The 27,108-nt window shown below is 36.1% G+C and overlaps 2 protein-coding genes across 3 annotated transcripts in view; both read right to left on the reverse strand.

The window, feature by feature from the left end:
- The window catches only part of SERPINI2 (serpin family I member 2), a 33,250-nt gene extending 18,764 nt beyond the window's left edge, over positions 1-14,486 (reverse strand). The window contains exons 1-6 of one of the 2 annotated variants that reach the window (XM_084873901.1): positions 14,380-14,425; positions 14,049-14,121; positions 12,060-12,311; positions 7,243-7,473; positions 5,496-5,690; positions 4,900-5,092 (exon numbers count right to left, since the gene is read on the reverse strand). In XM_084873901.1, coding sequence (XP_084730027.1) covers positions 4,900-5,092; positions 5,496-5,690; positions 7,243-7,473; positions 12,060-12,303 — 863 coding nt within the window. In that variant the 5' untranslated portion in view covers positions 12,304-12,311; positions 14,049-14,121; positions 14,380-14,425. Of the gene's footprint in view, positions 1-4,899; positions 5,093-5,495; positions 5,691-7,242; positions 7,474-12,059; positions 12,312-14,048; positions 14,122-14,379 lie in introns of both variants that reach the window. The other variant, XM_084873900.1, reaches the window with a different exon arrangement.
- A 5,983-nt stretch (positions 14,487-20,469) lies between these two features.
- Positions 20,470-27,108, reverse strand: part of WDR49 (WD repeat domain 49) — a 127,679-nt gene continuing 121,040 nt past the window's right edge. Inside the window, exon 18 of the mRNA XM_084872646.1 lies at positions 20,470-20,678. Within this exon, the coding sequence (XP_084728772.1) occupies positions 20,548-20,678 (131 nt within the window). The 3' untranslated portion in view covers positions 20,470-20,547. The remainder of the gene's footprint in view (positions 20,679-27,108) is intronic.

The following is a 27,108-nucleotide window of genomic DNA, read 5'->3' on the forward strand; positions in this document are numbered from 1 at the left end:
AAATTTCTCATGCAAATTCTTCACAGCTCCATCTATCATCTTATTGATAGGCAACATGTCTATCACTTTGCATCTGTCCTACTTCCTTGTCTAGAGTGCTGTCCCAATTAATCTGTGCTTCTGGACAGGATATAAAGTTTCTAACAAGTAGAAGAATAATAAGACTGAAATGCTATAAGCCAGCAAGCATGGGAACTTTTCTCATCTCCTAACACTTAGTGGAATGTCAATCAATTAATTTTTTTGAATGACTAAGTTTCCTTATCTCTGAAATACAAGATATAACCAAGTCAGACTGATTATAAAACCATAGCATTAAGTATCCTATATAATAAAAGTCTAAGATGCAAAGAGACCTAACAGCAGAACAACCAAACAACTGGTCGTTATGACATACGCTGACTTCCTGGGGGCACTCACGGAACATGGCAGGCATTGACAGTAGTGGGATGGTGGAACAAGTGAGTGGCAGTGCCAAACTAAGGCAGGGCACCGGTCACTGTCATCTGGGCGAGTTTCTGGTGGTTACTGACAATTCTTTGCTTCCACATGCCACAGTCCCGCCCGGCACTGGCACCTGCTGCTGGCCTCTGGCACTGATCCACATTGCTTGGCACCATCAATGTGTGTGAGTGGTGGCCGCTGGCCCCAATTGCCCTTGAGGGCTTCTCCATCTCCCCCTGATCCTGAGGGGCAATTGGGCCCAGCAGCTACTGCTTGCACTGGCTGATGGCACCAGTCCCAATCACTCCATACCATCAGCGGGTGTGAACAGGACCAGAGCTGTCAGTGCATGGGAGTGGAGGCAGTGGTGGGAGCGGGGCTGCCAACAGACAGGGGACCAGGAGCCCTTGTAAGACTGGCTGGGTGGTGGGAGGGAAGGATGGGCCCATCCCAGCCTCAAGGCCTACAGTTCCTTTCAAGGTGCACAAATTCGTGCACTGGGTCCCTAGTTAAAATATAAATGCCAAATATTTTACAAATTTAAACTGATATATAGATAAAAATTACTTGTTTATTTATCTTACCTACATATATTAAATGATTGTTTTTGCCCATACACATAATCATAAAAACACATACAGAGAAGAATCAGACATAACTCAAATGTATGTTAGACTCTTCAACCTGAGGAAATTTGACTATTAATGTTTATAGAACCCCATATTACATTTAGACAAAGAAAGATGATTATTTTAGTTGCTATCCAATTGCAGAATAATGTCCAAAATTAGATATCTGGTATGTTATTCATAATAAACACCAGAAAATACCCTAGCATTTTTTTTTTAGATTATGCTCTATTTTGTTGCTCTTGATTCTTAACTAGTATATATCAAAAAGTGAAAGAAGTATTTCTTAAACAGTAGTCACTCATATGTTCTTTCCTACTATTGTTTATATACAAGTATTATAGATTAACTTTTCTCTCTTTAGCATTTACTAAATTTTGCTTCCAAAGAGGCTTTATTTTGACTTGGAATAACAGAATTTATTATACTAGTAATTGATGTTATGGGTAGAACTGTGTCCCCTCTTTACATGTTGAATCTCTAATCCCCAGCACCTTATAATGTGACCTCATTTGGAAATAGGGCCATTGCAGATGCAATTAGTAAGTTGATATCAGGCTGGAATAGAGCAGGCCCTTAGTCTATTATGACTGAAGTCTTTATAAGAAAGGATAAATCCACAGGAAGAGAGATGACCATGTAATGATAGGCATCTGTAAGCAGAAAAACAGCAAAGATAATGGATCATCACCAGAAGCTGAGAAGCAAGGAAGGATTGTACAGAGTTTCAGAGAGAGCATGGCACTTGATGTTGGCTCTCTAATCTCCAGAACTGAGAGAATAAATTTCTGTTGTTTTCAGCCATCTGGTTTGTGGTGTTGTGTTACAAGAGCTCAAACAAACGTACCTGATTGAATTGTTTCAGTTTTACTTAAATCTTCATTAGTTTGAAACCATAATGCATCCGTTCAGATATAAAAGAACCACAGCACTGAGTAATAACATATAAAATTGTCAGTCTACTCAAAAGTATTTACTGAGCCTGTAGAGGGAATTGGAAGGGAGGTTGGAGACATGATAATAAAGGACAAATAAAAAAGAGAGTGAGAAGAAAAAAACATTAAAAGTAAAACTCAGATAAACATTATTTGAGAGCAGAAAAAACAAGGGGTAAGTTAGGGAGCAAGAAAATTTTACAGAGACAAATAAATAGAATAGTGCCACAGGGGTTTAAAAAAAAGATTTTCAAGAAACACAGAACGGTTAATAATATCTGGAACAAGAGCCCACAGTTAGGATGAGAAAATAGGTTATGTCTTTCTCCAGGACATTATAAAAGATACAAGAAGAGATGATTAGCAAAGACAAACACATTTTGAGGTAAAGGGTAGATAAATGAGTTTGTATGATGATGTGTTTTCTTTAAAAAATAGGAAACTGGGACATATGTTGCTTGACAGATAAATCACATAAAGTAGTGCATGGAGAATACTGGTAAAATTTTGTTGTGGTGTGGGTGTTAGAAAAGAAAAGACTTGTAAATGTGGAGTCCCAAGTTCCAGCCTTGGTGAGGCCAGAAGTGATTGCTTTCTGGGTTTTGCTAAACAAAATCAGTAGCTGAGCAGCAGGAGTAGTTTTTTAGTGGATTCAGAATTGAGAGTGGTTGGAGATAGAATTAGAGAGCAACAAAGACCTAAGAACAAAAACACTAAAAATGATTGGTGAGAGAATGGTTGAAATAACTGGGTGGATCTTGATTATGTGGAAAAGAAGAGAAAAGCCATGAGGTTTAAGAAGCCAAGGGCAGGAAGAAAGGCACACAGACCATGCAAGCCTTATTGAGTTTGAAGGAAGAAAAAAAAAATCAATCTATATATATAAAACCCTAATATGCAAATAGGCCAAACGGCAGAACAATAGAACAACTGAATAACTGAACAACTGGTCGCTATGAAATTCACTGACCACCAAAGGGCACATTCAGCACATGGTGGGATGGTGGGCATCGGCTTCAGGCAGTAGAGTGCAGAACATAGTAAACATCGGTCACAACGGGATGGTGGAGCAGATGAGCAGGGGTGCCAGACCAAGGCAAGGGTGCTGGTCTCTGTCATTGGGGCAAGCCTCTGGTGATTACTGAAAATTCTTTGCTCTGGCACACCACTATTCCACCTGGGACTCATACCCCCTGCCAGTGCTGGAGCTGCCACTTGCACCCGCTGCTGGCACCCAGCACTGGCCCCGAACGCTTGGCAGTGTCAGCAGGTGCAAGCAGCAGATGCTGGCCCTGATCACCCCAGAGATCTTTTTCACCTCTCCCTGTTCCTGAGGGACGATCAGAGCTGGCTACAGCCTGTCTGCCAGTGCCAGAACAGCCGCTCGCATCCGCTGCTAGTGGCTGGCTTTGATCCCAATCACTCAGCGCCATCAGCAGGTGGAAGCAACAGCTGTTAGCCCTGACCATCCCTGAGGGGTTCTCAACCTCCCCCTGCTCCTGTAGGGTAATTGGGACAGCAGCCGCTGCTCACACCCGCTGACGGTCCAGCCCCAATTGCTTCGTGCCATCAACAGGGGGACCTGGGGCCACAGTGAAAGGGGCCGAGTTGGAGTGGAAGGGATGAGAGGAGACCTGCCCCTGTGCCCACTGCAGCCTTGTGGCCCACAGTTCCTTCCACAGTGCATGAATTTGTGCACTGGGCCCCTAGTTAGAAATAAAATGATAGGATATAATCTATTAGATACCTGTTTCTTTAAAAATTCAGATAGAAACAGACTGTCAAATTACAGCTGCAAGGCTAGGGAGTGTTGGGGAGGGAGGGAAATAGATCAGCCAAAGGACTTGTATGCATGCGTATAAGCACACCAGTGGACACAAGACACGGTGGGGGAAGGGGGGTTGGGTGGGATGAGGGTATGTGACAGGGGGTAGGGGATGCTGGGGGAAGGTCAATGGGGAAAAAAAGATACATGTACTAATATATGTAATACTTTAAACAATAAAAAGTATATATATATATATATATATATATATATATATATATATATATAATAAAGTAATTAAAAATTCAGATAGAGTATAAATTATTTTATTTGGACACATCTTCTCTCTGAAATCTCTCCTATCTCCTAGAAGTATATTAAGTCACTAGAGAACCAGTGCATAAAATTCGTGCACTGTAGGGTCCCTAGCAACTGCTAGCTGCCAGCCGGGTACTCCCTCCCTTTCCCTGGCCACCTACCATTACCAGGGCCCTCCTCCCTTCCCCAAGCTGGTCCCTCCCCCTGGTTGAACTCCCAGATGAACTCCTGGTTGAGGGGACAATTTGTATACTATGCTTTTATTATATAGGATTATTGCTTACTGAGCATGCCTTTGCAATTTCCATTTTGTATTGACTACCTAAACTGACCTAGGAGTCTATGTATAACTCAGTGACTGTTAGAGCATTACCTATCAAAGGTGATTTAGCATATCTTTTAATTATATAGAATCTTAAGTGTTTAGGAGTTTTTGTTTTTCTTAAACATAATAGAAGATAAATATTTTAAATTCTAATCATGAAAAAAATTAGAAAAATAACTTTGTATAATAAAAGAATCAGAATTTCTTTTAATCCTAGCATTCTAGTTTGAAGAGTTATATTTCTTTATCCCTTTGAGAGAATATTGGGGCACTTAAACACCGTCCTGCTCATGGCAACACAATACAGGCAATGTGCAGACCTACCTTTGTATCCATAACATGGAGTAAGACTTTCACTTGTATCTTCCTTTTCACTTCTGTCTACAGTCTTTCCAAGCATTCATTATCACTGAGCCGACCGACTGAATTCAAATTCCTCCATAAGTGAAAATATAACAACCAGAAAAATAAAATATTACCAACCTAGGGAGGCTTATTTCCACTTCCTCTTCTTGCATCTCAGAGAACCATTTTAAGATTAGATCGGCAGTAATTTGTTTTTCCATGTCTTCTATATTCACCTCTTCTGCAGGAAGTATAATGATTAAACTGAACTCATCATCTTTATAAGGTAATTCCAAAACCTGGTACTCCAAGGAGGATACCGAAAAAGAACCTGCAATAGAGAAAATAAAATATGAAATATACTTGGCAATTCCCAAAGTCATGCTTTAGAGTGTGATTCCCCATCTATACTAATAACAGAGGAATATGCAAATTATCCTGGATGCCGTCACATAATGACCAATCAGGATGGGGGCAGGGCCATGGTGGTGCGCTGGGGTTCTCAGCATGTCTGCGTGCAGATAGGAAGAGAGAACAGATAGGCAGTTAGGGCGATCAGGCCAGGATGGGAGGGCAGTTAGGGACATCAGGCAGGCAGGCAGGTGAGCAGTTAGGAGCCAGTAATTCCGGATTGTGAGAAGAATCGTTGATTGGAGATGGTGCAGGCCAGGCTGAGGGATCACCGCCCCCCACCCAACATGCATGGATTTCGGGCACCAGGCCTCTAGTATTACCATATTTTGTTCTCAAAAGAGCCTTCATCATTGGAATTTTGACTGTTGCGCCATCTTTCTTAGTGAAATTCATCAGCTCTGTGCCCTCTTTTCTGAATTTTTGTTTCCAATCCCCCTTGAAATAAATAGCATTCACCAAGATTAGCCGAGTCAGAGGGCCAAATTCTTCCCCTGAAAACATGCCTTTAATTTTTCCTGTAAAGGAGGTGGAAGAGGAGGCAGGGAGAAATATGCAACAGCTTAGTAGAAATGCTTTAATCAAACTAAAACAAATATTTATTTCGCAGACCACTTGTGAACAGGATGCTTCTTACCTAAACACAGCAATTTTGAAGGTAAAGAGGAGCACTATTAAATAATTTTACTTAGAAATGGGTATAAATGGGCCGAAACCAGTTTGGCTCAGTGGTGGAGCGTCGGTCTGTGGACTGAAAGGTCCCAGATTCGATTCTGGTCAGGGGCATGTACATTGGTTGCAGGCATATCCCTGGTAGGGGGTGTGCATGAGGCAGCTGGTCGATGACTCTCTCTCATCGATGTTTCTAACTCTCTATCTCTCTCCCTTCCTCTCTGTAAAAAATCAATAAAATATATTAAAAGAAAAAAGAAAAAAAAAAGAAATGGGTACAAACGGGATTCTGTGGGAAACAGGAGATACAGATTATCTTAGGCAAATTTGAACTGACCTAGTAATGAACTCTCTTTAGCAAGATTATTTCTGTAAATGGCTTTGCAGACAAAAAGAACAAAAACTCAGTATCCTTTCCTGCATAGCTACCGGTATTTTCAAAGTTTATTTCAAGGTCTTCCAGCAGGTCAATCAGAATTACTAAATTAATGGTACACTCAGCCTTCTACTCTTGCAGCTACAGTCACTGACCATTGGAAGAGACACGTATGGAGCTGCCAGAATGATTTTTATCTAAAAAAAAAAAAACCAGAAATGAATATCTTAAAATTATGAGACAAAAGCATGATTGGGTGCCAGGGAGCGCCGAGGAATGTGGACACAGCTCACCATACCCCACCTCACGTTTTCAACTTAAGGTTCCCACCTCACACTATCACAATTTTTTATAGCAGAATAAATAAGCAAAAAAACAGACTATTGTAAATTGAGGACCAGATGCATGCTTGTCACTACACATAAAATAATCCTGAAATTTTTAATAACATCCTCATTTTAAATGAGACATAGCTTAGAACCTGTTAAAACTTTAACTCATATGTAGAACTTTAAACTTATGTTCTTTCTATTGTTCCATGCTATAGGCCCTTTGGAATTTTTGCTGGCTTGTATTTAATTTAAAGTTAAGATTGCCATGTTTATAATAGGACTACCAACATTTATTATTAAACATTAACACATCCAATGCAGATGTATTAGTTATTTATATTATATGGGTGGAGGGGAGCATTTAGGATTGACAAATCTAATATCTTTGCCAAAGATATTATTTCTGTTGTCATACTTTAAAAATCTATACTTTAACAAAAATTATGATTAAAATCATTCCATTAAGAATTCCACAAATAGGTGTCTTTAAAAAAAACATATCTATGTACTTTTCAAAGCAGCTCACAATTATCTTTCGGTTTTAGAATTGAGTATTAATTTAAATAGCAGGGAAGAGAAATAGAAGATTTCCAGTTTAGTAGGAAAATATTCAACCTTTGTTTACTTTAAGATATTAAAACCCATGAATACAATCTCAAATAACGATTTTACGAAAATGGGAAACTTTACCATCTGTTTTGCTTTCTACCCAGGCACTTATTGTCTCTGCACAAGCCTTCGCATTCTGAAAGTTCACCAGTTTTATGGCACTCTGAAAAAATTTCTCGTTGCCATGGAGATACTGTTCCTTCACAGCGAATCCTTCTTGAAGGTAGAGGGCATTGGCAAGATTAAATGTAAATTCTTGTTTTTTCTTTGAGGTGGCAGAGAAAAATGACTTCAGTGCAGAAAATTCTTCTCCTGAAAAATAATTACAATGTATACTGACATATTGGAAACATAAAAACAACAGCTTTTCAGCTTTGTTTCTAAGCAAACTGATTCATAGAACTACTTTTTGCACCCTTTCTAATAATCCTTTCTAATTCAGTATAACTAATAATCCTTTCTAATTTAGTCTAAGTATTTTTAGCATTTAGCTCCTAGAATATGCCTTTCCTAGAGAAATCAGCTCTTAATAGTAAAAAACAGGCCTGTGTAAATTTAAAATTTGTATAAAACAAGAATACACATTTAATAGTCTGAAGGGAATTATTTATAGTCAAATTTAGCTTATTTTTAGTTGATGAAACTTATCTTTAGAATCTCATTTTTTTGCATAACATGCTGTATTTATGAAAGGGGGATGCTAATGGATGCTGATGAGGGGGTATGACAGTGATTAGAATTCTCTTCAATATTATTTTAACTTCAGCTTAAGAATTACTTCCTTATGAACAACGATACCTGTCCAAGATTTGAAATTTACTAGGCAACCCACATAATCATCTCTAGAGTTGCATAATAATCAGAATTGCCTATTTCTTCAAGTTCATGAATCTGTATACTTTGGTTTTCTACATAGACAATAAAAACTTTTAACCATCCCAACTATAACAACTAGCCAAATGAGCCCATCAGAATTAGATAAGACTCAGCACTGGCCTATTATTTATTTATTGTTGGGTCATCCTGACAGCAGTGTTGTCAGGAAAGTGCATGTGCCTATGAGAGTATTCTGCGATTTTTTTTTTATCAGTGGCTTCCTATTCATCACCAAAGGGTCCCAATATTTTTTATTTCCTTCCGCCTTCATCCTGAAACTCAATCATATAGTCTGGGAACTGTATCTCAAATAAAAGGCTTATTCAGGGCCTTTGTTATATTTTCTGTTAAATATTGAAAATACCACTTTTATAACATTAAAGTTGGATATATATAATTAGTTTCTATTGAAGAAACATAGTTTATCATTGTAAGAATGCCCATTGAATAAATAGATTTAAAAATTATTACTGAGAGAAACTTCTCAGTGTCAGGCATGTGTGTGTGTGTGTGTGTGTGTGTGTGTGTGTGTGTGTGTATAAACAATTTATCAGCCCATAGGGCATCTTTGTGTAAATATGAAAAGATGCCTTTCCTGGGGGGCTATAATCCCATGGCCACTTATCTTGTCCAGCCAAGTGGAGACTACATTTCAGTCCCTGCTCTCCTCTTTTTCCTGCTCTCTTGTGTAGGTACAGTCTAAGCAACCACACAGAGGGCTCTGGAAAGTATAGTAAATTATATTTCAAACTATAATTCCCCATTCATGGACACAGACACACATAAAATATTTTAGATATGAAAACTTCATCTAAAGAATTTGGGTAATTCTTTACAACCTTGGAATTCCTTAGATAAAGAAGGGAAGAAAGTTCATCTATTGCCCTTGTTGATGCAGTGATTTCAGATACAATCATTTCTTGTTATCTGAAGCTAAGAAAAATGTCTCAATAGCCAGGAGGCTACAAAAAAGACTTCCTGAGGGAAGGCATGAGAGCTTCTCTAAAAGAATTAATTAGGGTCAGAAATAATGTGGCAAAATTTGAAGACAGTCTTCAGGAACTTGTTCTTCATCTTTAAAGGAATGGGGACGGATGGGGAAAGGATAAGGGAAGAAAAAATACTTCCAGATCATTTGTCAGAGCAACTAGATTTATGTCATGTACTTAAGGGCCAAGACTGTGTGACAAACAGTCAGCTGCCCTTTGATAAATCACTGGACTCAAAAGTCAATAAAAAACTGTCACCAAGTGGCACAAGTTTGGAGGAAAATATAAAGTTATCTGCCGTACAAATTTGACTTAATTTACAGATTAATAAAGCTCTTCCAGCATAGAAAAAAAATAATATACATGCATGGCTCTTAATAAGTTATATATATAAAAAAAAAAGTTTAATTTCCTAAAATAGAGCCATGGAAAATCTACAAGCCATAGGGTAAATATGACTTTTAGTTTGATTGAGCCAGACCTCCAGAAAATGTTCTAAACTTTAGTACATGTTTACTGCTCTTGCTATGAAGGGCCCAACGGCCAATTGTGAATGCAATGTGACAGATCCAAAGATGAAAACAAAGAGGGTTATGGGATTATAGATTATTTTAGCCAGAAGGGCCATATAAATCATCTCATCCAAAGTCCTATTTTTATAGTGAGAAATCTAAAATCCAGAGGGATATAGAAACTTGAGAGGTGCCAAGCCCCAAGGTCATTTGATTGCAGAGCTAAGTCAGGAATTCATGCTTACATCTGGTTATATAATGCTCTTGTAATAAAGAAGTACCTTCATGTAAGTCTTTAATTAGTAAGCAAAATTATTATAGGCAGAGAAAACTGTAGCATTGTCAGAGGCTCAGTAAAATGGGGAAGGTGAATTCTGGGCAGATGTCTTGGCAATGGGGGAAAGGAGGATCGTGGATACTAAGAGCCCCTGTGAGGGTGGATGCCCATCTGTAGCATCAGTGGGGTGCTCATGTGAAACAGATTGCAGCATAAAAAGTAAACTATAGGCTGATTCCACAGAGTGCACCTTTTGATAATCACTGGGAATGAAAGGCAGGGCCAGGGCTAAGATGAGTCGACAAGACACTTTCCTTAAGAATAAAATTAAAGGAGATGCCAACAAACTCCATAATCAAGACAAATAATATCTTACTGTAATACACAGCTTAAAAATTAATATTGGTTTAAATTAATTCATGATGAACAAAATAATAAAAACTGTAAATAAAGACAGGATCATTATTAGTGATATTTCTTTCTGTCTTGGGTTCCAATATGGCTGTTCAAGGCACTCCCTTCCTATGCATTACACTTCCTCCTGTCCTTAGTGCCATTTTGTTCTTCTTTCTTCAGACCTCATAGTTATTTTATACACCTTCTTGTACTCTCACTGCTTCCTCCTTAATTCTGTCTCTTTTTTCTTTAATTCTTTTTATTTTACAAACCTTTACCCTTTGGGGCTGGTCTGCCTTTTCTTTTTGCAGCTTTCTTCCATCGGTGCCCACCTCTCTCCCTTAACAAAGCATCATAGCAAACAAGTTTGGTACATCTTATTATATGTGTTAAAAATGTTTAATTGTCCATAATTGTCATAAATATTCTTACAAAAAATACAGGGATTTTTATTATTGTTCTTATGACCTATAACCTCACTGAATCATTTCTGGAATTAGTTCTGGGCAAGTTACCTAACATCCTTTTGCCTTGTTGTCCATCAGTGTTACGTCTACCTCTCAAAGCAATTGTGACAATTAAATGACACCATGTAGATCAAGCATATAAAACAGTGACAGCTAATATATATATTGGTGTTTGATAGTGCCATCATTATTACTATAATTATTATCTCATTCACAATCCTGAGTTGTTAGAACATCTGTGTTTCTCTGTAAGATTAAACCCATTTAAAGTAATTTAGATTTTTGGAGGCTCTAATACTTCTTTTGCACATAACATTTCCTTTGTTTAAAATTATGCAAATAAAACCTTGTAAAGAAGAAAAAAAACAAATTCCTAAATAGAACTGCTCTGGGCTAAGGCAATATACTGAAATTAGTTGTGGTGAATAAAGCCCCAAATCAAAAACCCAGGTGTTTCCTCTGATGTTCATGCATATTATTTGACAGGGATGTAAAAGTTTAAAATTAGAATTATTACAGAAATAATGATTACAAGGTAGCCAGGGAAATGGGGTGCCAGCACTAAAGTTTTGGTACACTAATGCAGATAAACCTTTTGAGACTACAAAACAAACAAACAAACAAAAAAACACTCACATGCATAAAGGCATTTGAAAAGTGTGTGTGTGTGTGTGTTTCCAATTTTTCTTTAAAAAGTACTAACCAAAGAAACTTCTAAAAATGTATACACTAATGTTTTTTCTTGGTCTTATTTAAGTGCAAAGGTTAAATTTTACTTAGAAAACTAATTTGAAAAAGCTAATGAGATAGAGATAAACACAAAGGTTTCTGGGTGAGGATGCTCATGAAGCATTTTTATAGGCCAAGTATTGGAAACAACCTAATGAAGAAGGGCTAAGGAAGTAATGATATGTCTTTAAGAGGCCATAAAAGGCAACAATAAAAATTTATATTCTGAAGCAGTTGCATGCTATGAGAAAATGATCACAACATAGTAAGAGATAATGGAAGAGTATTTCTGTGTAGATAGACACATATGGATCTATATAAGCATATATACAAACACACATTCACAAATCTTATTCTCAATTAATTAAAACTATCTAAAACAGGGCGTAATAAAATATAGATATATACTCACAATTTTATATCTGTATGGAATTAATTTCTTAATAAATTATTTTGGTAATGTTTTTATTAGGAAGTAATTATAAACAAATGAATATTGTTTACATTATAATTCCCCATTTTATTATAATTTTATACTTTTTGCAACATTTTTATTTGTTGAAGTTATATGACCATGAACTTTTCTCTAATAATTTAAAAATAAATTGGGCCAAATCTTATCCAGACCAATAATCATATGTAAGAATCTTACCAGTTGCACTTTCCTGAACTTTTAAAGTTTGTCTTATCTGCTGGTATGCTTTTCCTTTTGCTCCCAGTTGTACCATTCCAAGAATCAAAGTTGTTCCAAGTGGGGAAAATATAATGTTGTCCTTTTGAGATGAACAAATAGCTTGATAAAGATCCACTGCAAATTCAATATTTCTTTGAGCCAGGGGTCTTGAGGCTTGACTTCCAGAAAAAGCCAATAAGAGACTCCACAAGATCTTAAGCATTTTGACCTCTGTGCATTAATTCAAAACTTATTAGCTTTCAAAGTAATCAGAGTTTATCATCTCATGCTCAATGAAAACTTCCTACCTATTAGAATTTCCTGTGTTATTAGGACAAATTACCCCAAATATATTTTACTAAGTATCATCTATTAAGAAAACTAGGCCATGTGCTGGTGGTATTTTTTATATCCCTTCAAGAACCAGTTCAATATATATAGCAGTTTCTTAAAATCAAGAGGAATTATAATTCTGGGGTACTATCAATATAGTAATACTATTTCTAAATGTATACATATGATACACTTTTCCTATTTTGTCCATGGTTTTATATTGAATACCTATAATTCTGACATTAAGGGAACCCTCTGTCCAGACTACTCTATAGATCAAAAACAGTAATGGAATAAAAAAATGAACACACTCCCATGTGGTTTTAGACATATGATATTAAAAAGTTAATATACTTTAAATCAATTAAATGATCTGACTAACTTTTTACAACAGTAAAAGTTATGGAATTTGTAGAGCAAAATTACCCCAAAACCCACATGCAATTTTTCCAAAGAAAGAGAAAACTATAAAGAAACAAAATTATGCCGAAATATAAACGGTACATCAATAGAAAAAGAGAGCAATCTTTTTTTTTTAAATCAAAGAACAATTTGACAAATAACAAATGTTAGAAAGCTGCAATTGAAAACTATAACCGAGTCACAACAACACTAATGATACCTTATTAAAGTACTCTCCACTAAAATTGCAGAAAATTCAACCCTGATTACATCTAGAGCAGAGTGAGTTCTTGCAATTTTACCAGAGACTTGGAGGAAAACTGACTTTGTAGGTCTCATAAATTTTACTAACACTGTTTTCCCCCCACAGATAATACATTTCAGTAGCCCATAATAATTCCTAGTCGAATAGATTAGTAGGAAGTAATTTTAATTGGGGGTAAAGATAAAAGCCTTTGTAATACTGTGTTGTTAAACTTAAATTATTAAAGAACTATATTTCTAGAGTGTTTTATAGGCCATTAGAAAGGTCACCAATACCCACAAGTGTGTTAAAAGTCATTAAGATCACTGCTATATATATATATATATATATATATATATATATATATATATATATATATATATAAAGATTACCAATAGTAAAATATTCTCCAAAACTAAGCTACAGAGTCATTATCCAGATATTTCAAATTATTTTCTAATATATATATATAGGTAAACTCTACATGCTTAGATATAGAATTTACAAAGAAAAAAGACCTATAAGTTCAATCCAAATAATAGAAAATAATGTTTTTTAAACTAAAAATATACATACATATATTAAACAAGCAAATGCTTTAATTGGTACCTAAGGTTGCTAGTAGTAGAGCAACAAAACTAACACAAAATAAATTTCTGCATATCATTTTCTAATATATTTACTATCTCAGAAGATTTCTGTCTAAAATATTAGTTTGTAGATATGCAGTCACAATGTTATCAGTACTTTTAAGTGGTATTCCATTAGGTACATCTTTATGTTCTTGATTTTTATTAAAATAATAAACATTATTATGAAGGATGTATTTTTACTCTTATAGCTAAATCAGGACGTTATTCTCTCTTTATTATTAATAATCTTAATAACTAAAATATACATTCTTTGAGCATCCATTACTCATCGAAAATTTCTAGGTACTTAGTAAATTACAAGCTCACACAAAATGCTGGTTTAAAAAATTCACTTACCTCATTGGCTTTTGGATCATATCTCATTAGAAATCACAAAGTACTAATGAACTTAAAAAACTGATGAATAGTCCTATAAGAATGCAATATTCAAATTTATAGTGACATATTTTAAGGAGAATAAAAGTAATGCATTAATTTGATAAATTTAAATAATATATACTAAAAGTAATGCATTAACTTGATAAACTTAAATAATATATACTTGATAAACTTAATATTTATTAAATAATATAAACTTAAAACATTAGTCTTACTCTATTAAACACTCATAATTAATATTATTGCATATATACTTTATTCAAAAGCAATTTAATTTTAAGGTACTTACTCAAAATTTGCTTCTGATCATTCACGGTTATCTTATGTCTGCTGAGAAACACTAGTATATGGGACACCTGATCAGTCAAGGCCAACTCTATTTATCTTGAATGTTAGATTAATTCCTCTAAAACCAAAGCAGGTGTTTACCACATTTGAATGAAAGGTCTGATATGATCAGGTTAATGATCAATGATGAAATATGCAAGAACTGAGAGAGAAGGCAATATTAGAATTTTAAAAGATCATGAAGTTGCTGAGGCCGGTTTGGCTCAGTGGATAGAGCGTCTGCCTGCGGACTGAAAGGTCCTAGGTTCGATTCTGGTCAAGGGCATGTACCTTGGTTGCGGGCACATTCCCAGTAGGGGGTGTGCAAGAGGCAGCTGATCGATGATTCTCTCTCATCGATGTTTCTAACTATCCCTCTCTCTTCCTCTCTGTTAAAAAATCAATAAAATATAAAAAGAAAAAGAATGAGACTTCTGGAACAAAAAATAAATAAATAAATAAATAAAAATAAAAGATCATGAAGTTTATATTATTATTTCACTTCTTTTATAATAAGTAGAAGCAGAATTTGGAAGAATGTGCCAGTGCCTGTAAATTTGCTAGTAATTAGCTCTTTTTGTTTCTCATAGGAATTCTACATCAGAATACCAATGTATTCTATCATAAATATTTCTGAATACGTATGACAAAAAGAATAAAGCTGAATCAAGTCCAGAATGCAGAGAGACAAATTACTGCTACATTTAGAGCTCTCAACAATTAATCAAATTACATAATAAATGAATTTTCTATGGATACAAGGCCCATTTGAATCTTAGGGAAAAGTCTGGATATTCAAAAAATATATAATCTTTATGTTGAACAAAAAGACCAGATTAAGATTATAGATTTACCAAATTACATCAAGATATTACTATTAAACATAAGTAATTTGATAATTAACATTGGTGTTATATTTATGTGCTCTTACCAGTTTACATGATTTTTTTCTACAATCAGTTCATTAATAAAAAGTGGATGCGTCATTGAATAGGTTTTGATCTCATTGTTCTAGTTCAAATCAATAATGTCAGTGACAATCAGATATTAAATAAGTGGCCTTTAGGGAGAGGAATGGAACATTTGTTTCAGTTATAATTAAACAAATATTTACTGTTGATTACTAAATGTAATATTATTTCTGATAAAGCTATGAAACATAAGTAAAATGACTATAGATACCTTTAAAAGAGTTTTTGTAAAAAAAAAAAAAAAAAAAAAAAAAAAAAAAAAGCTTTTTCAAGGATCCTGTTAGCATCTTTCAGTGTCCTAGGGCTATAGCTTAGTAACAGACTTGAGGACCCTGATGACCAATGTTGGCCATAATATTTAATTTACTAAAATTTTTAATTGCCCATTTAAGCGTCTCTAAATGCTTTCTAAATGTTGGGTTGTTCCCTAATATCACTTTCTCTGATATAAGCAAACTCATTTGGAGCTTTTAATATAACACTGTGAGAGGTTATTTTCCAAAATCACAGTTATGCAACATAAGAACACAATCATTCTTCTGTTCTATTCTGCAATTCATAAATAATAAATCCAAATGTCTAAGACTATCATTCAATCAGTGCTCTTCTACCCAGGCAGTGACACCAGCAAGCATCCATCACAAGTACACTTGGTTACCAAATTATTATGTCTACAGCGTTCAGGTCATAATGTGACTTGCCCAGGAACAAGCCATTATTTTTCCTCCCAATGACAGAGACAGACACTCAGTCTTAGTAAGATCATTTAATGAAGTTGTTCTGTAAGGACCTTATGTTAGCACAGGTCACACAGACTGTACATGTTCCTTTCTTTTAGGGAGTAAAAAGCAGCTGGCATGAATTTCTCCTCCCTGGTTTAAGCTTTTTTAATAGACAGTAAAGATACCACAATTGTCCATAAAATATTACTGCAAGCCTTTAAATATTTTTTTTATCAATCTGTTTCTTCTATAACTCAATTTTGCACCTGGAGCATCGGTGGGAAAATAATAGGAAGGGGTTATAGGTTCATCTCATTATCCTTCTAATTAGCATTTAATAGCATTTTGTAGTTTTTTATAAGTAAAAATACATTTAATTCCAAACTTTAAAAAACACACAATCAAGTATTTTCATTAATAAATAAAGGACTTAAAAGTTAATTTTTTCATTGTTTAATTTCAGTATTTTTCCCCTCTGCTAGTTTGCTCTATATATTTTGTGTGATAAGAGAGAAATGTTCTGAAAAGATAATAGGTTAAATTATATTTAGCATAAATCTTCATATAACAAACAAAATAACCTACTGAAAAGTATGGGACATCATTTTTAAAAAAATAACTTTTCTTATTGATTTTAGAAAGAGGAAGGCAGTGGCAGGGAGAGAAAGAGAGAGAGAGCGAGAGAGCGAGAGCGAGAGAGAAAGAGAGAGAGAGAGAGAAACATTGAAGTGGGAGAGAAATGTTGTCTGGTTGCCTCCCTACCATATGTGTCCTGACTGGGGAATCCTGTGCTCTGACAGAGCATCTAACCTTCAGCCCTTCAGGGCACAGGAGGATTCTCCACCCAACTGAGCTCCCCCAGCCAGAGTGGGCAGTATCCTATTTTAATGTGACAAGTCCTTTTCACTGTAGAAAAATGAGTCTTAAATAATTAAACCTAAATATTAATTTCAGAAATGGCATATACAGTCTTCAGTTCTATTAATATTTGATAAGTGAGACCCTACTACCAGCTTAACTCAGTTGGATGCTGTAAGCTATAAAAGAGTAAGACATAACTAAATGTTGTCGTTGCTTTTTCCTTTTGTGTATGTTTTGTTCCTAAGTATTAGAAACATTAACATTAAAAGAGACTTTCTTACTTTTCAAAACTCTATCTCATTAAATATACTTGTGAGGCAGCTCCTCTCCATTCTTTTCATAGAGGAAGCACTAAATTAGGGTTTAGAGACATACACAGCTTGGTGCTTTGCACATGCAATAGGCTACAGAGAACTCTATCTATATCAATCAGACAACTTCGGACTAATAATTTCAAACAAAGTATTCTCTAGGGGTAGAAAAAGTAAAATATGTCTAGTAAAATAATTTCTAAATTATTCTAGGAAAACTAGGGGTCTCATTCAACCATTGTTTAATAAACCATGATATTTTTATATGCTTTCATTTCAGAAAGTTGATGGCAGAAGTGGGTTCTATTTATTTGTGTATATCTGGCATCTAAAACAGTCCCTTGCATATGCCTTCAATAATTGGATGGATGGATGGATGGATGGATGGATGGATGGATGGATGGATGGGGGAAAGAGCCTTTGCAAACTATGTGGTACCCATAGTACATGTCCTTAACATCTCTATATTCCTTTAAATTTCTGGAAATGTGGCTCAATTTTCACTCCACTATTTTGTCAGCAATATATGACTCATAAATCATATGTTCAAAGTTTGAAATGATGAATTGTCCGATCAAATCTCCCAACCAGTGGAAGAATTCTCTGCAATATGCCTGTGTGTGTTATTCAGCCTCTTTCTGAACACCTCAAAGAATCCTCTGTCCCAAGGCAACATTTTCATTTTTAAAAAATAATTTACATTGAAATACTTTTAAGTTAACAGAAAAGTGCTGATATAATAAAAAGAACTACTATCTCCCTCTCTTCTCTCTCAGTTTCCCCAGTTAACATTTCACCACATGTGTGCTCTATCTATATAACTAGTCTTTACCCATCCACCTATCTATATAATATATTGGTGTTTGAATATGTATATGCATTATGTTGATTGCATGTGGATAAATATATACATATATACATTATAATTTATATTTTTAATCATTTGAGAATAAGCTAAACATAATTTTCTATTGTTCTTAAATATTCCACTTTGTTTATCTACTTGTCTAAAACCATGAATTCACTCTGATATCTGAAATCTCCAATCCCAATTCAAAATCTCAGAGTTCTTCCTAGTTTTCCTTCTTTCAAGTTTCGCAATTACTTTCAACAACAGTGTGATATCTAGCACTCATTATCCTCAATATGTTTCCTAATTTTATTCATTTATTTATTCACTTCTCATTTGCTCAATGTAATTAACTTTCAACCATGCTGGTCATCTCCTCCACTCACCCTCTCTGCCCTCACACCCTTCACTCCCCCCTCCCTGTGACCCCGTCCATACTCTTGGCGCCAGTAAACATATTATCCGGTGGGTCTTCTCTAGGCTTCTCCTTCCTTTCATAGCCATACAGTGTGCCTGCTGCCACTTACTCTGCACCAAGATGGAAAGTGCCAATGGGAAGAGGATGAGAAACTCTTCCAGGTTTTAACAGGTATTAGGAAGCAATTCTAGGATCTGCCTTCTCAGAATTATGCTCATTAGTTCTACTTCTTTTCTTCACTACAGCTTTGAAATATTTGAGTATAGCTTGTTTCTCTGAATGAATTCTCTTTCTTAAACTAGACCTCCCATTTCTTGTTCCTCTTAATATACTTTCTATGGCCTTAACCACTCTTTAGACATTCATCAGAATTCTTTCACATGTATTATGCTCCTCTATTTTCCTCATATGTGATGTTGCTTAATGAGAAGGAAAGCAACATACACAAAAGTCACAATGCCTGACTCCGGTTCAATTAATTATAGATGGAATAGGCAACTGTCTTCTAAAAACCTTTCCACTGCCATCCTCTCCACCAAACTAAAACTTGCTCCACTGATGCTGGAAATTCTGTCAGAGCTAATTTCACTGTCTTTATAATTAATGACAGGTAAGGAAACAGAATGGTGAAGGTCAAAAACTATGATTTGGGCTCCAATCCTAACTCGCCATCAATAATTGGGCACTCTTTTAATAAATATAACTCTCAGATATTAACCTTAGATAGACATATTTTATATATTAATAATTATTGTGGGGTTTAAACACAATAAATTTTTGCAGTTACTGGACAGAGTAGGCCCCTACATGTTGTTAGTTATTTCCTTTATTTTTGTATGTTATTGCAAAAGTCTTCTCAAAATTCAAATATTTTGGAAGGACATTTTAAAATACAAATATATAGTAACTTTACGTGAAAGAATTTATTAATTATTTTTACAGGACAGAATAAATAAAGTAGCATAAGACTATTGGTTGCCTGCCCTAGCCAAGTGGTTCAGTTGGTGGAAGCATCGTCCAATGCACTGAAAGGTCATGGGTTTCATTCCTGGTCAGGGCACTGACTGGGTCAGGGTATATAAAGAAGGCAACCAATCAATGTCTCTCTCTCTCTTTCTCTCTCTCTCTCTCTCTCTCTCTCTCTCTCTCTCTCTCTCTCTCTCCCTTTCCCTTTTTTTCTCTCTCTGAAATCAATAGAAACATATCCTTGGGTAAGGATTTAAAAATAAAAGAATATTGGTTGCCTGATGGATGATGCTATTTATAAAGAAAAATGGATCAAAAAGGTGAGGCACTATGTTTCAGAACTAAATATCGTCTACTTGACCTTCCACATAAAGTGAGTTATTTATATAACCTTAGGCCCTTCTTTTCTCCAGGCTCTACCACTTTGTCTGTACTATGCCACTCAGTTTTAGAGTATAGTATAGCACAATATAACTAAGTATAGAAGTAGAACTTATGCAGTAATTTCTCAATAACTTCATATAAGAATGAATATAAATCATTATGAATTAGTAGAACAGCTGCTACTAAAAAAGTCTTATTGCATTATCAGTATCATTTAAAAGACACACACACAGAACTAGAAAGGATAAATAAGTTGGCATAGTTTCTTAGTTAAGTTTATAGAGATTCACTGTGTCAATATTTTTCATGTTTAATTTCAATGCAAGTTTTCTAAAAGAAAATTGACCAAAATGTTTGTCTATAGGAGCAACCAAAGGTCAGAATGCTTTGTTCTGAAATTGTACATTTTTTAAAATATAAAAACACTTGAGAATAGGTAATACCAATTGATACCATCCCCTCTTAGTCCAATCTTTCTTTTATTGAAAATAGGAAGTGAAAAGTAATGGATAAGAATGTTGCTGAAAACAAAACTTTCTGAAGTTGAAATATAAAGTAAAAAAGGAGATGGCAAAAAAAAATTTATTTATTTTCTGCATTTCATACACATATTTCATGTGTCAATGAGATATTTATTTTCCTTTCAGTTATAATTGCTTCTTATTTCTTTTTAGATTCATTTCACTATTTGTTTCTTGGCATAATTGCTTGGCTCTTCTTTCACGATCCAGAAAGTCTTTGGGAAACAGGTTTTTTTCAACAAATACAGCTTTCAAAGCTAAAAAAAATGGAGAAGTGACATGTAATTATATTTGAAAAGGAGCCCAATTAAATAAAATAGTGGGGAGAAAATATTCAAGTTTCACTTTATTTAAAAAGTTGTTTCTAAAACCTAGAGTTTTGTGGGGAAATTTTCTGTTTAAGCTTCTGCTATTCCTTTTTAAATTTAAAAGTTAAATTTCAACAGAATTGCTTATAATATATTTATATCATGATAGAGATCCACCATCTAACAGTAGAAGATTAAAGAAGATTGTTTTTCATTTTTGTTTTTTAATATACTTAACAGCTATCAAGGACCCATAAAAAGCCAGGGACAAATTATTCTGTATTAAAATAAGACAATTAAAATAATCAAAACACAGTTTGACTGCCTGCATGACTAAACAAGTACATCTGCAATCATATTCTTATAAGATGCTTTGATCTGCAAGGATCGGTGTCTTCAGAAAAAAACAAAACAAACAAACAAAAATAGCCAAATTATCCCCATGAGCGGTAATAGTGTGCATCAGCGAGAAGTAGGAGGAAATTGTGCCACGCATTCAAAAAACTAATTTTAGCCTTTTCTTAACTTTATCATTTCAGCAAATGTTTATTGAATGTATATTATGCACAATGTTCTGTGCTCAGGCATAAAGGGGGCACAAATATAACTAAGTCATAGGTTTTCTTCCAGCTGGTAGAAAGTAGAAGCAGTACCCAATAACCAAATTAACATATACAGTAGGAGACAGTTCTAAGAGGATACAAGCTATGGAAAGTGTGCATAAGCACATAAAGAGATTATAAAATATGTAGAAACCAGAGGCAAAGCTTTAAGAATTAGATGCTAATTCAGGGGAGCTTGAAGTCCAGATAGGATTTTAATTGATAATAAGAACCATGGGGATGAGGAAGGGTGACCAAGGTGGAAAGGAAATGTCAACTGGAGGAACACACTGAATAAAAGTATGGAGAAACAAGAATGGCCATTCTAAATAATTCAATCCGATTTAGCAAAAGCATAAGAAATATGAAGGAGATGAAAGTAGAATGAGGCTGGAGCTAGACTGAGGAATACTTTAAATACCAAGCCAAGGAATTGGAAAGAAACTATGTAAACACTGAGCAACTTTACTAAATTGAAAAAGACCAAAACTCTGTACTTCCTATACAAACATAACAATATAAGTCAATACACTCCTCCCTTTTCTCATTCATATTATGCAAGAACAGCCAGGAACATGAGGGGAAATAACTCTGCAAATAAATTCCACATTCTGCAAAACCCAAAGATAGATGTAACCTGCAGCCTACAAAATATGAAGAAGGGCAGCCAGTGCAGGATTGGGCAGAGTGAGACAAGAGAAGAGTGATGAGGATGGAGCCCGTAAGCACATTAGCATCTCAGAAAGTACTGGCAAAAAGGTAGCAAAGGTGAGGGGCTCACCCTGCAGTACAAATGCTTTGTCTTTCATTTCTACCTACAGATGTGCACAGAGGTGAATAAAGCTGGACACAAAAGCCCACAGGCACAGACTGTTTTTAGCAAGAAATGGCTCATAGGTGTGATTCTTATGTCCGATCCATTTTTTGCTAACAGCAGTCTGCCCTTGTGGGTTGTAAGATCTGAAGGCTACCCTGATCACAGATCACAAGCATGTATTACCCAGGGACCCCTACAAACTTCAAGCTTAAGAAAAGCCAGTTCATTAAGCTAATCCATTAAAAGAAAAAATGAAAAAAATAAATCAGCATACCATGGACATAAAGGTATTATAAGCAAAATGGAAAAACCAAACATGTTGAAAAGAGCAGCAAAGCTCATCAAATACATGGACTGATACATTGGATAGATAAATATTGTTACTGAGCATTTGTCACAAGTTCAATTTGAAAACTTAAAAAAAGCAGTTGCTTCTATAAAGGAAGGTCACGGAGTAGAAATGAAAGAACTCAGGAAAGAAATAAAGATCAACAGGAAGAGGTGAAATGTGAGCTGTCAGGACTCAGGAAAATATAGAGGGAAACGGCATAAGTGAGAATAGACATAATGGGGAACGTGAAATATACAAATGAGAAAAACAAATACAAGATGAAAATGGAAGAGAACAAATTAGAGAAGAAAATGGCAGATATTGAAAAATATAGATCCAAGAAACTCATAAACGGGGTGAGTCCTTAAGAAAGAAAATCAAAGTTGAACAAATATTTAAAGTTATCATTTAATAAGACTTTCCTCATATAAGCATCACTTGATGTATATAGTAGGGACATACAGTCATCTTTTTACTCATCTGAGATTGGATCCAGGAGCCGTGGTCAAGTCCTTTATGTAAACTAGTGGCCTGGTGCACAAAATTTGTGCATGGGGGGAGGTCCCTCAGCCCAGCTTGCACCCTTTTCAATCTGGGACTCCTCAGGGAATGTCCAACTGCCACAGGGATTGGGCCTAAACCAGCAGTTGGACATCCCTCTCACAATCCGGGACTACTGGTTCCTAACTGCTCAACTGCCTGCCTGCCTGATCACCCCTAACCACTCTGCCTGCTGGTCTGCTTGCCCCCAACTGCCCCCTCACCCCCACTGGCCTACTTGACCTCAACTACCCTCTCCTGCCAGACTGATTGCCCCAAACTTCCCCCTCCCACCAGCCTGATCACCCCCAACTGTCCTCCCTTTCTGGCCTGATCGCTCCTAACCACCTCTGCCTTGGCCCCGCCACCATGGCTTTGTCCGGAAGGACGTCTGGAAGGTCTCCCAGAAGGTCTTCTGGTCTAATTAGCATATTATCCTTTTATTAGTATAGGTGGCATTGTATTTGAACATAACCTACATACATCCTCCTGCATACTTAAATCACCTCTAGATTGCTTATAATACCACTATACTGCAGATGTTATATAACTAGTTGATATACTAAACTGTTCAGGGAATGACGACAAGGAAAGAAGTCTCTTCATGTACAATATAGATTCAAACATCATACATAGTACATATTGGCAACAACCTTCTTTTTCTATTATTTCCAATATATAGTTGGTTGAATCTGTAGATGCAAAAGCCACAGATACAAAGGGCTGGCTGTACTGTGTACCAGGGATAATAGACTCCGATTAGTCAAAAACTAGGCATAGCCTAGTAAAGTTATTAGACTTTAAAGATAAAGACAAAATCATTTGACAGCCAGATAAAATGATCGAGTCACTTAAAAGAAGAGGAATATATATTTCATTAGATATCTTCATGGCAATGATCATTACCAGAAGATAGTGGAGCAACACCAACAAAAAAAATCAAGGAAAGGATATGTGAGGTATGGATATTATAAACATGCATCCAAGTAGTGCTTTAAATCTAAAAATGACAAATAGTTTCAACATGCAGAGAATTCAGAGACTATTGCTCCTAAGAGCATTTTATAGGAAATTACAGCAAAACAAACCTGAGAAATGACTAAGAAAAATTTGGAAGGAGATTGGGTGCTGAGCACAGAATATATTTAAATGTAGAAGTGAGACTCACGTAATGTGGGGTTTAGGATGACAAAACAGAAAGTATATGCCACATTCTGTTTAATTAACAAAAACTCGTAGGGTAAGGGAGAAGCTCTATTCATGATAAACCAAATAACAACATAAGCAAATTTAAAATAAAAATCAGCACAAAGAAAGATTATGTTCTTGAATAAATTGGGTAAAGGGTGAGGGATTGAGTAATGGAGAAACATTCATTTTATTGTCACTAAGTGTGGATCTAATTGTTACTGTCTTAGAAAAATAAAGAGCTAGAAGAATTATATGAGCCTATGATTATAAAGGTACCAACCACTAGAAGAAACATATAACAACCATCCAAATAAAAGCAAAGAAAAAAATTACAGATCCAGCTGGGACTGGTTTGGCTCAATGGATAGAGCGTCGGCTTGGGGACTGAAGGGTCCCAGGTTCGATTCTGGTCAAGGGCATGTACCTTGGTTGTGGGCATATCCCCAGTAGGGGGTGTGCAAGAGGCAGCTGATCGATGACTCTCTCTCATTGATGTTTCTAACTCTCTATCTCTCTCCCTTCTTCTCTGTACAAAAATCAATAAAATATATTTTTTTAAAAATTACAGATCCAATGAAAACCTTAAAGTATATATAAACAATCCTAAATAATAAAACCCAAATATGCAAATCAACTGAACTACAGAACTACTAGAGGAACGACTGGTCACTATAATGCTCACTGACCACCAGGGGGAAGACAATGCATTGAGCATCTGCCCCCACAAGAGGGAGGCAACCGGCAGTGAAAATCGGGAGTAGGGGCTTGGGGGAGGGTGGGGAGCAGGGCCAGCAAGCGGGCAGTGTCAGGCCATCAGCCAAGGCAGGTGCTGGAAGTGGGGGCTCTGAATCGCCCCAAACACTGATCTCCCCACAGATAGCCCCGATCACTGGCCAGGCCTAGGGACCCTTCTCTATATATTGAGAAGAGTCTCTTAGATTTAAAAATTAAAACCTGGCCAGGCTACTCTAACACTGAAAAAACAGGATGATGCAGCGATGTCATGCATGAACTCTGGGTGGCATATTGTGTGGCCAGCCCTGATTCTGACACTTATAACTATGTGACAAAGCCAATTACTTAACTTCTCCTGCTTCAGTTTTTCCATTCATAAGATGGGGAAAATGGTACTACTGCCTCAGAAGGATCATGTTATGTACTGCTTTTTTATAATCAGGGCAAAAAAAATGTAACTGCCCATACAACAGCAAGATGCCTTTCACCTGTATGAAAATTATGGTCATTGGTGTATGCAGCATCCCAGATTGTGAGAGGGATGTCCGACTGCCAGTTTAGGCCCAACATCCCCCCAGGGGTACCCAATTGCAAGAGGATGCAGGCCGGGCTGAGACCGCCCCTCACCAGTATATGAATTTTGTGCACTTGCCCTCTAGAAAATAGCATAAAAGAATGTGGTAAATAAAAACCAAAATGTCTAGCATATCAATTAAGGTAGATGCAATCAATTTCATGATTTTAAAAAAAATCTTTAGTTGGATCAAAAGCAAAAACCAATACATTTAAAATAAAGTGATTCAGAAAAGTTTAAATAAAGGGGCTGAGAAAATATCTAGGTGAATCAAAAGAAAGCAAGGCTCAAAATCCAGAATCATAAGTGCATACAGAAACCTTCCAAGGGGAAGGCAGGGGAGGATGAGTGGGAAGAGATCAACCAATGAATTTCTATGTACATATGCTTAAGGACACAGATAATGGGGTGGTGAGGGGGAGGGATATGGAAACAGGTGCAGGAAGAGGTTAATGGGGGGAAAAGGAGCACCTATGTAATACTTTCAACAATAAAATACACACACACACATACACACACACATACATATACACACACACACACACACAAGCTAGTGACCTAGTGCATGAAATTTGTGCACGGGGAGGCCCTCAGCCCGGCCTGACAGCCTGCACCCTCTCCAATCTGGGACCCCTTGGGAGATGTCCAATTGCTGGTTTAGGCCCCATCCCAGTCAGACATCCCTCTCACAATCTGGGACCTCTGGCTCCTAACTACTCACCTGCCTGCCTACCTGATCAACCCTAACTGCCCCCACACCAGTCTGCTTGCTCCCAACTGCCCCCCTCCTGCCAGCCTGATCATCCCAACTGCCCTCCCCTCCTGGCCTGACTGCCCCTAGTCACCTTTGCCTCAGCCCCGCCACCATGGCTTTGTTCGGAAGGACATTTGGAAGGTCTCCCAGTCTAATTAGCATATTACCCTTTTATTTTATACATATATATATATATATATATATATATATATATATATATATATATATATATATATATGAAACCCTCCAAGGAAACAGAAACTCATAATCCTGGTTGCCAGAAATAGATGATAATGGGAACTGGAAAGATCAGCATTGTGTAAGGGAGGGAGACTTTTCACTGAATTATTTTTTAACTGTTCTAGTGTTTGAATTGGTGAATGAGGGTGTGTGTGTGTGTGTGTGTGTGTGTGTGTGTGTGTGTGTGTTTTAAGCAAAGTGAATAAACCTGGAGCTACAAATGAAACTACAAATGAAAACACTTTTCATTTGTCTAATAACACAGTAGGGGATAATGTGGATTTCAGTACGTTAGCAGTTGATCCTGTCCCGTCTGACTACAGATTAGCAACTCAGAATCATAAAGTGTTCTGAATGCCATAGAGCTCAGCTGAAATTCACTATGGCTTCTGAAATACTGTCTTACTGTTGTTTGTCTCTAAACTAGATGAGGCATTTTCAGTGTAACTAACCAGTTTTCAGGACAATTAAACCGATAACTAACTGAGCCCTTGTAAGATCTTGAGAGAGACTATCCTGCTGGTAAAACTCCTTTTTTTCTTTCTCTCTTTCTTTCTTTCTCTCTTTCTTTCTTTCTTTCTTTTTTTTGAGCTAA

The sequence above is a fragment of the Pipistrellus hanaki genome (genome assembly GCF_964339955.1).
Source record: "Pipistrellus hanaki genome assembly, chromosome: 2".
NCBI classification, from domain to species: domain Eukaryota; kingdom Metazoa; phylum Chordata; class Mammalia; order Chiroptera; family Vespertilionidae; genus Pipistrellus; species Pipistrellus hanaki.